This window comes from Saccostrea cucullata, unplaced genomic scaffold (genome assembly GCF_032062105.1).
Source record: "Saccostrea cucullata isolate Sc308-1 unplaced genomic scaffold, CSIRO_AGI_Scuc_v1 ctg18158, whole genome shotgun sequence".
Classification (NCBI taxonomy): domain Eukaryota; kingdom Metazoa; phylum Mollusca; class Bivalvia; order Ostreida; family Ostreidae; genus Saccostrea; species Saccostrea cuccullata.
In genome coordinates this window covers 1988-16995 of record NW_026920851.1, presented here as the reverse complement: position 1 = coordinate 16995, position 15008 = coordinate 1988, and the positions used below count along the sequence as shown (strand labels likewise).

Below are 15008 nucleotides of genomic sequence, written 5' to 3'. Positions count from 1 at the left end.
TTTATCTGTCTAACATTCATTACAAAGCATAAGCACTCTTAAACTTATAAGAGGCTTTCAGATATATATTCTGGACTAGTACGTAAACCAAAATGTTAAGCAGTGATTCTGTGGTCACACTCTATTGATCTGAGATCTTTAAAGGCGATATTTTGGGTGTTGTGGGGTCAGAACAATGGCATGAATAGTCTTGCAATAATTCGTAGTCAACTGAAAACGGTCTTGTTAGATGATCTGTGCAGTTCAGGGATAGCCAATCATTTAGATGACGTCATTGAATTACATTCATGCAATTTATGCAATCCTCTGAAGTGATGTTGTGCTGCTTATGTCACACGTGTAGTCTACCATATTTTTTGTGAACATTGGGTGTTCGATGTTAATGATTTATGTTTTATAGGTTAGATATGGTGCTGAGCATAATATTAAAACCTTTTGCAGTTGTTGACCCTGGTATACCTGCTTCCAGTTGCCCATTTTCCCTTTTGTGCTATGCAACATTCAGATGCAGCATTTTTAGAAAAAGTCAATTTTCAGATAAAACCAGATTCAAAATATCGAGAACCCCCGCTTTTGTTAGCCCCTTTGTACCTGAAGGAATTGCATCAGAATTCAACAAATGAAAATTGAGATCAAAATTTTATGGTAAATTTTGCAAAATCAGGTCTTTTTTTGTCTGTGAGACTTGTAATATAGCTGTAAAGTTAACAATTGCATTAAAAATCACGGATTTCATTCATCACATCCATAAAAAATAAAAGGTATGACAAAACTATCATACATTTTTCAGGGCATTTTTCCTACTATGCATATCTTTTTTTTTGAAGAGTATTCTTATTATATTGGTACATGTACAATATACGTCTCAAAGTCTATAACAATATTACAATTTTTTAAAACCAAAGTCTTAGCTCCAATATATATGTTATATCTTAAAATATTGCATAATTAGATATACTATCTAACGTGAAACAGCCCAAAATAATACTAAGCTTTGGATCATGAATGATTGAAGAAGTATTGTATCTTGTTGAAGGGGTTATCATGTTTCATATGAAAAAAGCCATTTCCACTTATTCGAGTTTGATTTTCTTAATAATGTTTTTAATGCTAATGAAAATATTGCAATGTTTCTAACATTCAATGCAAGAGAAAACTTTCCTCTCGATTTATTGGTAGTTAGGTACAGGATCAGTATTTAAGTCCATAATCATCATTAACAAGATTTTATGTCTAGAATTCTTTTGAGGTCTTCAAATTAGAACTTAAATCCAAATTAAATAAGATGTCACCAAAATTCTGCATGAAACTATAGTAATCAAACAGTGCTGGATTGATACCTATCTTTAAGGAAGTCTGCCGTTTCAGACGTATTTACAAGCAGTACATGAAAATCAAGGTAAAAAAAAATAACACTTAATGCAAACCTCATCCTCAATGCAAATATTTGAATGAGACGAGTAAGTTTGAAAATCATAAAAATAAAAAAAAAACTTAAGAAGGGTTGAGGTTGTAAATTTTGTTTTATAACAATCCAATGCAATTGGATACTTTCCTTAATATACGGGAAGATAATGTTTGTTTTCTGTTTAAGGTAGACATAAATAAAAAACGCAGTTCTACTTAAGTCAGGGATTACTATTGATAGGATTTTTGATAACACAAAATTTGGAAACGGGGGAATTATCCCTTTTTACAAAAGGTTTGCGTGCTTTGTCATTCCATTCCATTTTCAGGTAAATAAGGTGAAGGAAGTTCTCAAAAACATAATAACTTCATCGATCAATAGCAATACAATTTTTTTTCATCTTATGCATTTTCATCAGCTGTATTATCAGCAATACCATAGTATATGAGTGTTGAGTTAAACTTCATATCTGACGTTTTCTCAAGTTTTGAAGCTTCTTTACATTGCTGGCAGTGCGTTGCCCTCTCATCTGTAATCTTTACAGGATATGTGGTTAAATTTTCAAACTTTTCATCTTTTTTATGTTTTTTTTATTCTATACGAAAGTCGGTGCAGAAGTATACAATAGGCAGGACGAAGATTTCCAGATTTTTTGACAAAACAAAATAGCTCCCTGAGTTTTAATGTTTTCATTAGTTATTAATTTTCTACAGAATTAAAATAGAATGAACGTATAATTTTATTATGCCTTAAAGACGTAAATGGATATTTATCTAAGAAGCTCTAGATCTATAAAGACCATTCTTTAACTTTTCAATCAATTTTCCCTTACATATGCCACAATAAACCGTTTGTACCTGCATACGGAGTTAATCGCTCTTAATTTATTAGACACACAAAAGCATGCTCTACATATGTACAATTTCTAAAATAAGATAAATAATTGACAATCAAGTTGATGAAACAAGAATATCAGCAATCTCATTTAAAGTCATCATTTAATTAGTTCTATGTTCGATACAATAACCTGGTCAGCAAATACAATTTATCGTTGTGTCAAATGATGATGCATAACGTTTTTTAATACACCGAATTGACAACGGCGTTTCCAGTTATTTTCCGATAATGACAAGGAGAACACGGCAGGTATGACCAGTTTCTAATGTTTTAGACGTCCGTGTTTGCTCTTCTGTGTTGTATTGCTTTATGAACTTTCATATTGAATTCTGTTTATTTTCTCCATATCCTTTATCTATCAATAAACATCCACAACATATGACTGGCGGTTATAATCAAAGACCTGTGAAAGGAGATACATTTATTTTAAAACTAATTCAAAACATATTCAAGTCTTTATTTACACGTTAATAATATCATCTGATCCGTTTTTTTTAGCTACACTAAACAATCTCACATTTTTTTTCAGAGTATAGATAGGCGTTCAAGGACCAAATACCAGATTTTGCTCCATCTCTATATCGCTCTTTGGTATCCTCTGAGTTCTATCGCAATGTTCGTCATTAGAGATTGTCAACATTGACACAAAGAATACAAAATAAAGGGACCCAGTTAAACAGTTTGATGACATTGAAATGAATTCATCTAAAGAGATGACAATTTCCTCTTCTATCAGAAAAGTAAATGAAATAACTATCGAACACTTAAATAATGCACATTTATCTGCTTTGGAACCTGATAAATTCTTGGCCAGTGATGACTGGGAAAACCTCATTCAGTCTGACATGATAGGAAACATCTTGTGGAAAAAATCAACTAATAATTTTATGGGGGTGACTGCAAAAATAGTCAGATTTAGCAAAGGATGGATGAAGCTACAAGATATTCATTTGAATGATAAAGGACAAAATCTTTATTTAAGTGTACGCTTTATCACAGAGAATATAAACGGTGACATCTGCACATCTGACTACCTGGACAGTAAGGTTGTGGTGGTGACCAGAACAGGAGAGTACCGGTTCTCTTACTATGGTCACCCGCGTCAGATTGGTTTCCGTCCCTGTGGAATCTGTACAGATGTCCAGGGACATATTGCGCTGTGTAATGGCTATGAAGACTCTACTAACCAGTGCTCCAGTGTCCACTTGCTGGGTATGGATGGTCAGTACTCTACTAACCAGTGCTCCAGTGTCCACTTGCTGGGTATGGATGGTCAGTACTCTACTAACCAGTGCTCCAGTGTCCACTTGCTGGGTATGGATGGTCAGTACTCTACTAACCAGTGCTCCAGTGTCCACTTGCTGGGTATGGATGGTCAGTTTCTGTTTTTCCTTCTTACGTCAGACCAATGTCCACCCTTTCCCTGTGCTCTCTGTATTAACAATCAGCAAATTCTGATCGTGAGTTTAGCCAGTCCAACCGTTAATGTGTATAAGTATTTACACCGCAAATAAGAATAAAATTCTACGTACTGCAATGCTTAAACTATCATCATATCGTGTTTCACTTGCAGGTTTTGTTTTGTTTAGCGATATTTTTTGTATATGTAAATTTCAAAAAGGATATTTTTTATAGACGTTAAAAGGAACCGTAAAGATAAACTGTGAATTTTTTTTATTTTCATAGTCTATAAATTGACATATTTCATATTACTGTAGTTATCATGAAGATATTATAGTTTAGATATTAAAGGTGAATATGTTTTAATAAAAAAAGAGATTGACCAACTTGATGAAGAGAGCACCAAATTGTTGTAAAATGTGATTTGAAAGAAAGAAACGAAGCAATAATAAATTTGTGACTTTTCCTTTATTTTTCCATTATAATGAACCTTTAATGAAGAGTATTTATTTTTGATTGTTTCTGATAAATGCCTGTGTGACAAGTCTGTGTTATCTTCACGCCAATAACAAAAAAAAAACTTAAAAGTAGTCCTTTATAAAAATGTAACGAAGTAAATTAAATCTCCCTTATGCTCAAATCATTTAAATATAGAGCTGGTAGAAACCGTATAAGTGTACTTATTAGCGAGGATTCAGTTTAAGATTATAAACTATGGTGCCAAGATTGTTAAACTTCAATATCGCTAAAAATAATAACAATTTATTTTTGATAGCTTATTTATAAAAACCTTTTTAAAATCGCTAAAATTACATTTTCCTAGAATTAAAATTATCAATTTTGTTAAGGAAAGATCGCTAAATTTGCGTATCACCAAAATTACTACTTATACGGTATCTTTCTACCATATTAGGAATTATTGAAATTTTCTTTCCAATAAATCAATGCCAAGTCAAACATCTAAATGATATGATTGGTAAGTAGAATGAATCTAAAAATAATTACTTGTATCGTGGAAAGAATCTTGTAAGAGAAAATTTTACGTTTAAACTAATGTAAATTAAATAGAGATTGAGAATATATTATTATTAGGGATGTCAACGAGTACCCGGTTAAGCGGGTACTCGATCAAACGTCCGATTATCGAATACTAAAATCGGTATTCGGTTACTCGAATGTATATTTTAAAATATTTCTAAGCTTATTTATTAGTGCATTAAAACATTGGTCTTAAACCTTAAAATATTCATTGCGCTTGTACATACAGTAATTAGGGTTTCCTGCGCCTCTAAATGACCGTTATCGTCTGTGGCAGTGTTTATACAGTAATTATCGTGACCAAGCACCTGTTACCCGGCTTTTTCTCACCTTCGGTTGTCTTCTACTCTTATATTTAGTTTGCTCTAATTATTTGTTTTCATTGAACATCGTTTAAGGTCTATTATGTTTAAATAAGATAATTTTGTCAATTTTCCAGAAGGCGTAAATTCTCGGGGAAAGAGACAGATGAAATTGCACGTGCGATTGTTGATATGGATGCGTTTGATTACGTGCCAATTAATGCAAATGGCTGAATACAAATTAAAGGCTTTAAAAATATTATAGCCATCGTTGCACCAATCTACAACATACCGTCTCCTAATTTTATGAAATCTAGGATTGACGGATTTACGAAGATCGTAAATCCGCTCTGTTAAAGGATAACTTGATCAAGTTGATACTGTACATGTAGCTCTGACGACCTCTCAGTCGGACTTAAAACGAATCAGAGAGTTACATTAAATTAGGTAACAGATTATTATTCTAAACAAAACTACTGTGAACCATTTATGATTTTATTTCTCGTATTTATCTGATAAATTTAACTTTAAAAAATGTTAGATTAAATTTCGTCGGGAACAGAGTGGTCATAATTGTTACAACACATTTACAGGTAAACCTCCCATCAGACCATGTGGTTTTATTTCTACAAAAGTTTACAATGTTTTACAGTTATCAATTAACTTGTTCATATTTAATTAGACTTTTACTGAGTACCCGGGTACTCGATCGGAAAAACGTCCGAGTAACCGAGTATTAAAAATTGACCGATTTGACATCCCTAATTATTATATTTGTGTCTTCATGTAGCTTTCATTTCTGTATACGGTATTTATAATAGGTACTTAATTGACGTTATATGTACAAATTACTTTGTACACTTATTTGATATAAATTTGAGAGTTGAAATAACTATTATTAAAAAAATTGTAAAAAGTAAGCGTACTTCCAGCACCTAAGTTTTAGTTACATATTTCTATATCTTCGGAATTGGTTGTCTCAAAATTTTCTTACTATTTTCCTTTTTAAAAAGATCACAATAATTTTCGATATAATGTTAATTCAAAAGTTATATAAAGAATTAAATTTGGTCTTGAGTCCTAAGACCGTTTGTAAAACGGGCCCTTGGTTACCAGCCTTACATCCCGGCCTCTGGATCATGAAAGAAACTTTGACTTAAGTCAAATTTTCAATTGCCCATAAAATATTTATCAATTATGAAATTTATTTCTAAATTTGCATATGATACATGAAATATTTCTGTATAAAGAATATAGCAAATTATTTTGATTTTGTTATGCTTGACTTCTACAATATTTTATTATTAAGTTTAGATTTTGATTTAAGCTTAAGAGTTTCATGCTATAGAGGCCTATATTAAAATTAGAGTATCACAAAAATGGGGAAGAACACAGCAATTTTGCAAAGGGGGGAAATATATCCTAATTTTATAATTTCTGATCATTGAGGTTCGGCGTTGTTTTAGGTAGGCATAAGTGATGAGTGCAAAACTGATCTACACATCATTGAAGGCTACCTGACAGGTTTAAAATACCAAAATGATATTCTTCATCCTGTTGTGAGACGTATTACAGATACTCTGCGTTTACCTTACATTGTAACTAGGACATTGCGGGATTTGTATTACTTTTCATTTACCTTGACATGCCAAGTGAGATTAACTGATGGGAAAGTGAGATATTGGCAACCCCCTACCTCACCAAGAATAGCGCAATCTACCATTTTCTTGTGTTCTCGCTGAATCTCGATGGTCTGCGCCAAACCCCAATGGTTTGTTGTCGGTACGAACGCCAATGCCAGATGGATCGTTTCTTACTAGGCGATCTGCGCTAAAGTTCAATGATCTGACAGACCAAAGTTCGATGATGAGAAGAAACAATCAACGTTTTTGATTATCAAATTATCTACGATGTCTGAGATTACGAGTGACAGATATATACGTGTATTTTGTCATTGGACCAATTTCTTTTTACAAAACACAGATCTTTAGAAGATAATCATGTTTAAATACAAAAATGATTGTTTCTGGTAAATAATGAACCTTTTGTACGCTTATCTTTCCATTATTTGAAAACAGTTTATCTTTATTCCATAATATGATAGTTCTTTTATTCTCTTTACATTCTGTTCAGTATACAAAAAATGGACATTTAAATGTTTTGTTGGCAAAGGTATTGGATGTTGACTGCATACAACCTGAAGAAACATACATTTTTGTGGCTGGTACTAATCATGACTGGAATGGCATTGTGATAGGAATTCATTTATTAATAGGAGAAGAAGGTAATGGCTTCAGTGAATTTCTTTTAAATTTTGATTGTAACGTATACTAGAAAGTATTTCCGCTTATAAGTGTCTTACCTACGCTATGGTAATGTTTAAACTTTATTTTTAAGTTTTGATTAACAATAATGGACCAAGTCCCGGATACAGCCCAGCACTTTATCGAGTGTGACACGGAATCGTGTGGGAACTTTTCTGCGTTTTACTGTAATACCTGCAATCAGCGAATCTGCTGTCAATGCGAACAGCATCATCTAGATCAGAATAATGGACACGAGATTGTCCTCTTTCATGAGAAAAAAAGAAAACTTCCGTCAGAAAAATGCAGCATCCACCCAATAAATGACATAAATGTACACTGTGACGTCTGCCAGGATCCCCTTTGTTATATGTGCTTTGCCCAACATCACAGTGATCATGATTTCAGTGACTTTGAAACAATTTACAATGATCTTCTGCAGCAATGTCAGAAGGAAGTTACTCATATTTGGAAAAGAGAAATTCCTAAGGCTAGAGATAATGCTGCCTTACTTGAGAAAAAGAAAGAAAATGTCAAGAAAGAAATTGCTAAGTTTAGAGTTTCCATGAAGGAAAAAGCAGATAAACTGAAGGGTGCTATTGACAGTAAACTAACTGATAATAATAAAAAACTGAATGAAATAGAGAACTCTGTGATATCCGATACTGTAGAACAATTGAAGGAAACAAAGGAATATATGAAATACCTGGAAAAATTGATTACAGATTGCGAGAGTAATTTATTTTCAATTAAACCCACTGAACTCACGGATTTCATCAGACTTAAGATATTTCTTTAGCTGCCCAAAAAGACCCATCAACTGAACCAAAACTGCCGTTGTTCACACTATGCACACTAAATAAAGAAGAAATAGTCAAACAACTCGGTGAAATGGAAGAAAAAGACGTAGAGTCGTCTGAAAAGTTTGACCCTTCGTCTGTCAAAAAAAAGGTGAAGTACACTGTAACTACCCCGGCATACAGAATTTACCATTTGTCCCCCTCGCCCCCGAATAGAATTTGGGTCATCGATGGCTTTGGAAATCTCACTCAGTCTGACATGGAAGGAAATATCTTATCAAGGGGAATTTCGACAAGCTTGTGGTACATGTATATCATAGGTAACCATACAGTCACAAGAGAGGGAGAACTTCTTTACACTGATTACGGTAAAAATACCGTCTATAGGGTAACTGGTGAGAATGCCATCAACAAACTAATTGATACATGGACCTGGGGTCCTGGAGCCATCTACTCCTCTCCCATCAATGGACACCTTTTAGTTGGGATGGAGCTAAATTCTGACTGGAAAATAACCAGATACAACATCGAAGGAAGGAAATTATTGGAAATACAACATGTCCAAGAGGACGAAAAAGGACAAATTCTCTACTAAGAGAGATAAAGGACAGACTCTTTATGGAAGCGTTTACTTCATCTCAGAGAACATGAATAGTGACATTTGTGTATCTGACTTTAAAGCCAAAAAGGTGGTAGTAGTGACCAGATCAGGTCATTATAGGTTCTCTTACTCTGGTCTCGAGTCTCAGTCTGGATTCTGTCCCTATGGCGTCTGTACATATGTTCTGGGGCATATTTTGGTGTGTAATAGCTATTTTAGACTTGATAAAAGTTACTCAAGTGTCCACTTGCTGGATAGTAATGGAAATTTCATGTCTCTATTGCTCAATCCGGAACAATGTCCCTTATTGTCCTGCGCTCTTTGTATTGATGACAAACACAAGAGATAGTTCTAATATCTTTGTGTACCAGTATTTGCAAAACATGGGAAAGTAATGCATTATGTATTGAATTGCTCGTATTTAATCAGTTTGTGTCACTACACTTGCTGGTTTGGACTCATTGTAAACACACCAATTAAACGAATGAATTTCTGTTACTGATTTGTTTTCCCAAGAATGACTGCTATACACTACCTTTATGGTATCTTAATCATTTTTGTCTAAATGGGAAAAGTTAGGAAATGATTACGCAGCATTGTTAAGGTCGAAAAAGGGATGAAAATGAAATAATTTGCAACTTTTAACTGTATTCGCATAATAAACAAAAATAAAACTTATCAATGCATTAAAAAAAGGTTGCTAGTTAGATCCCATGTAGCTGGTTATAAACAAAGCAATGATTGTGATGACCTTGTGAACATGACGCCATTATGGTAAAAATTACGTATTTCATGTGCTGTGAGAGACAAACTTAGGAATTTTTTTAACAATGAAAAATGTGTGTTATTAATAAACGAAATATTATTTACTGGTTTTAAATAGTCGATTAATACCAATGTATATACTTTGCTTACTTTGCGATTATTAATTAACTATCAAGAGAATGTATTTTTTTGATGATGTCGTGTTTATATGTACAGGAAACGTATATTTTACATCAATATGTCTCATAAATTCGTACTTTCGCAAGGGCATACAATTAATAGATCTGAACCCTTTTTCGAATATATATAAAGGATATATTCCTTGAAAATTGCTGCTGCTTTTACTAAATCGAGAGCGTGATTTTATAAGTATACACAATATTTTGTAAAAGTCAAACATATTTCGATATTGGCCTATTTACTTGAAAATTTAACTATTAAAACGCGACCTCTATTCAAAGCAGTACAAAGTATGCAGAAACAATTCATAGCTTGAATTTTTAATTTCAAGTAGGGTATTCCCTTGCGATATTGAAATTTGTTAATTGCCTTCGTTTAGTACACGAACTATGCATTCATCACTTGACTATCCATCAATGGGACTATATAAACTTCATACAGTACAAAGTGGATTATACTATGTTATTTCCACAAGTATTTAAGTTCTGTGATAATACAGCAGATTAATTAAAATAAGTAATGTTTTTAAAAAGTCCCCCTTTTTTCTGCACGTTAATTTCTCATAGAAGGCCTTAGCGCTGCGTATATGATTTAGAAGTCATTTTTAAATTAGTAAGTTGTTACTGTCAAATTATTAATAAAACGCAAGGTTTCAACATGTACTCTCTTATATCATCTTCATATCATATTTTATGCTTTCCTTTGATTGTACATGGATTTTATCCTATTAAATGAAGTATACAGTCCAGATTTGACATGATGAATTTCAGGATCCGCAAAAGCATTCATAATATACACAAGTTAAGATGACCACAAAGAGATGTTATTTATTTTGAATATGCATGAATTGTTACATGTGTGTGTATTTAAAATATAATAATAATTACATATTATTGGAATCTGTGTTTCAAAATAAAAGATACCTTTTGTTCGTTCCATACACTATATATTACCACAGAAAGATAAAAGAAAATCACCGCAGATATGCGACAATTATGCATGGTGAATATACATATTATGAGTTCATCAAACCTTTTTAATGTAAAAAAACATCGCTAAATTATTGTTTTGGACCCAATATATGTCTACATAAGGAATTAAAAGTTGATTTACTTGATGGTGGATATAAATACAGTTTGATTTAGAAGCATTGAAAAATTATCTGTATAGTGTTCTCATTTTTTTTACTTTAAAGCTCTGTGCTTTTTTAATACTGATTGGTAATATTCCGTAGAATTTTACTTTGTTTATCAATAAATTGTAATTTTAAATTAATTGTGATTGTTATTGAATGAAAGCTCTTTTGAATGCTCAAAGCACTGGCACATTACTTTACTTATCATTTTGACAAGATAAATTCCTTTTAAATTAGAAATATAAATCGCACTTTATTCAAACACAACCTAGTCAAGAACTCCCGAGTCCGGGTATTGTATGCAATAAATAAGATATTTTTACACATGCGCTGATACGGATCTGCGGGGCTGTTACGGGTCGATATCACGTTCCTAGTAATTTAAACTTCAGAAAACAGTGGTGATACATATATTTTTGGATACACATTCTTTTTAAACTTTTTGACTGAAGGGATCACCTAATTGACATGAGATTGTTTTAAACTACAGATGGGACACATTTGAAATTGAAGTAGAAACATACTCAAACAATATGAGATAATAAGCTTTATCTCATACATGTACGTGTGGATGATACAGCCCGTTGGATAAACCTATGCTTTATCCACAGGTAGATACTTTAACAATAGCACTTCTGGTTTTGACACGATCCCTTGCTTCAAGATTTTGTTTAATTGGAATTTTTATTTGAAAAAAAAAGTCTTGCCCTTCTATAATGAATGGTAAAGAGCAATAATGTCGTTAAAAGCAAGGAAAAGACTCGTATATGTCAAAGAAGTTTCTTATTTTATCAATGTACCTGTATTGGCTACTTGAGGACGAATGATTACCCCTCCCCTTCCTTTTATTCATTTTAGAGAAAGTAAAGCCTACTAGTTAAGATGTTGTTATAAAATTCCTCTAACATCTTCAGCAATACCTTCTTATATTATACTAAGTATGTCTATCTAGTAATTTAGGTGTAACTTAACATGGATCAACCGTAATGAGTGTACAATTTAAGTAGAAACCCTTTGAATATAACAAAGTTTAAATTCAAAACCAAAAGTCCATAAACTACACAAATTAATAGCATTGTAAACACAGACCACTAAAACATCAAAGATGAGATAAGTTGCCATAGAGGGGTGAACATCCTCTGCTGACAGGTCACACCTACCTCGTGCTCTACATTGTGATCGGAAAATAACGGCAAAATCCGTAGTCAATTCAGTACATTTGACTCAGTGATAAATTGTGTTTGCTGACACGGCCATTGTATAGACTATAGAACTTGTAAAACAACGACTTAAACGAGACTGCAGATATTTCGGTTTCGTCAACTTGTTTATACTTTGCCTCGTTTTAGAAAATTTTTCATACGTAGGAATAAAGTTTCTCAATGCAATATTTACATTGCATTTTGCTCCAACAAAATATACCGGTATGTACTCAGTGTGTCTGATTCAAGAAAATAAAAGCAAGGTTTTCTTTTTAGCACTAGCATTTTTTTATAATTAAATCCACAAAAAGTCAGCAAGTAACAAAAATATCTTTTCTCTAGTAAAGGAAATTTATAACCCCCCCCCCCCCCCTTAAAATAAATAAATAAACAATATTCTCAATATATCCGACCGTGCGTCTATTATAACCTTGGCTTTACTCTGCATGGAGTTCATAATCGCATTTTTTTTTTTCAAATGAATATTTAAATAATATTTATGAACCCTAACCCTAACCCTGCGTACAGGACAGGCCCTAGTTGGTCGAGATTAGTTAGGCCATACCGAGGACTTAAATTCCAAGCGTTCACTTCGACCCACAGATCTCGGATGGAGAAAAAGATAGATTATTGGAGTTAGTTGATTTACTTTATGTAAATTTTCAAAAATGATTGACTGTTTTAGAACATATAATGAGTTACATTCCTCATTTCAAATTGGCCGTAGCAGCTGCGATTTTATATTTCAACCTACATGATTTGAATGTAATTTTTGGCAGGTAATGTACCACATACAACAAACTAAGGGTTGGGTATAAGATAATTAAGTTTTGAGTGAATTAGATGATGTTCTACATGTATGGTCCGAGAAAAAGGCGCCATTTCATTATGCTCAAATGAAAACATTTGTCATAAATAATTCAAGAAAGCCAACTAATTTATGTAGCATTATATTTTATTTTCACGCAACCCTTATATCATATTAAGTTAGTGCTTGATATGTGTTATCTAACCTCATTCTTCTCTCTTGAATATGTGCACCTGTGGAAATATCAATAAAGTGCACGGATTTAAATGTTTTCAAACATTTGCATACTAACTGTGTATGAGGTCTTTCTTTACAAATGGCCGACCCGAATTATGACTGGAAAGATATTGTGAAAGAGACTTACCAGCATTTACAAGATCACTGTCAGGTACGAAACTTTAAACAGTTATTCCTTCCTTTAAAATATTACACATTGATATGTATTTAAACCGATTCTATGTTAAAAGTGCCTTACCTATAATCTCATGATAAATAATTTCTAGATGTCTTGATTTACGATAATGGATCAAGTACCAGATACAGCCCAGCACTTTATTGAATGTGACACGGAATCCTGTAGGAACTTCTCTGAGTTTTACTGTAATACCTGTCACCAGCGAGTCTGTAACCAATGCAAACAGCCACATCTATTTCAGAATATAGAACATCAGATTGTCCCATATCTGGAGAGAAAAAGAAAACTTCCTTCTGAAAAATGCAGGATCCACCCAACGAAAGATATAGATATCTACTGTAACTTTTGCCAAGACCCCTTTGCAGGAAAAACACAAATTGTCGTCCATTAAGCACACTAAACTCATGCATGAAGTTCTATTTCGATATTTCATTAGCCTCTAAGAAGGTGCCTAACATAGCTAACCTTAAAATACCAATTTTCTCACAAGGTAAACTGAATAAAGAAGAAATAGTCAAGCAGTTTGATGAAATTGAACTCAATTTTTCCGAAAGGTTTGAGGTTTCTTCTGTTTCAAAAGTGAGTGAAGTAACTATCCAGGGACATAAAATTTTCCATTTGTCTACCTTGTCCCCCAACAAATTTTGGGCTAGCGATGGCACAGGAAATCTCCTTCAGTCTGACATGGAAGGAAACATCTTACAAAGAATAACTACCAAGTTGTGGAATATCCGAGGTAATCACACAGTCACAACAGGTGGAGAATTTCTTTACAAGGATTACCATAAAATAGTATACCGAGTAACTAGCAAAAAAATCCAACAAACTTATCATGACAGAGAGTTGGGGACTTGGAGCCATCTTCTCCTCTTCTATCAACGGACACATTTTGGTCGGGATGGAAAGAAATGCAGAGAAGAAAGTAACCAGATACAACAAAGAAGGGAGAAAGTTACAGGGCATACAGTGGGGTGATCAAGGACAATCTCTTTACCAACGTATAGATTACATAACAGAGAACATTAATGGTGACATTTGTTCATCAGATAGTAGTGCCGGTAGGGTGGTGGTGGTGACTGCATCAGGAGAGTATCGATTCTCTTACTATGGTCTCCACCGATTCTCTTACTCTGGTCGCCACTCTCAGTCTCGATTCTGTCCTTTTGGAATATGTACAGATGTTTTGGGGCAGATTCTAATTTGCAATTACTCAGATGTCCACTTGCTTGACATAAATGGTCAGTTTCTTTCTTTCCTACTCGTAAAAGATCAATGTCCTAAATCCTCCTGTGGTCTCTGTATTGATGATGAACACAATTTCTGGATTGGTGCATCGGACAGTTCTACTGTCTCTGTGTACAAGTATCTGAAAAAAACGAAACAATATTTTATTTACGGCATTCATAGGTTTGAATCACAACCCCTATTGGCATGAACTCGGTTTCTGTAAAAACAAAAACAGTTCGACAAACTAATTCTTTTTCAAATTATGTGTCCAAGGTGTTGTGGTCATACAATATTTTAATCATTTTGTTTCAAAGGAAAAATAATTAAGATAAGCTTATTTAACTTGAAGTCATTGAGCTGGCAATAACATCATAATTTTCAATCAAACCGGAAGTATGTATCTTAACATCAACATCTAATATCTTTTGCGCTGCTCAGTTGTAAACTATTTCTATCCTTATCATTTAAACAACAAGAGTACGTAGACTTATTTGGAAATGATGATTAGGTAACAGCAGAAAAATAT

General features: G+C 33.2%; 2 protein-coding genes across 2 annotated transcripts; both read left to right on the top strand.

Moving 5' to 3' along the window:
• Positions 1 to 7458: 7458 nt before the first annotated feature.
• LOC134258493 (E3 ubiquitin-protein ligase TRIM36-like) lies at positions 7459 to 8148 on the top strand. Its single transcript, XM_062741055.1, has one exon. It carries the CDS (start codon positions 7459 to 7461, stop codon positions 8146 to 8148), a length of 690 nt encoding a protein of 229 aa, XP_062597039.1.
• A 5927-nt stretch (positions 8149 to 14075) lies between these two features.
• On the top strand, positions 14076 to 14690 carry LOC134258492 (uncharacterized). The gene has a single exon (XM_062741054.1). It carries the CDS (start codon positions 14088 to 14090, stop codon positions 14688 to 14690), a length of 603 nt encoding a protein of 200 aa, XP_062597038.1. The 5' UTR covers positions 14076 to 14087.
• Positions 14691 to 15008: the final 318 nt, after the last annotated feature.

What these genes read in the sequence shown, in the direction of transcription:
- LOC134258492 (XM_062741054.1), top strand. Translation starts at nt 14,088, where the DNA reads ATGACAGAGAGTTGGGGACTTGGAGCCATCTTCTCCTCTTCTATCAAC.
- LOC134258493 (XM_062741055.1), top strand. Translation starts at nt 7,459, where the DNA reads ATGGACCAAGTCCCGGATACAGCCCAGCACTTTATCGAGTGTGACACG.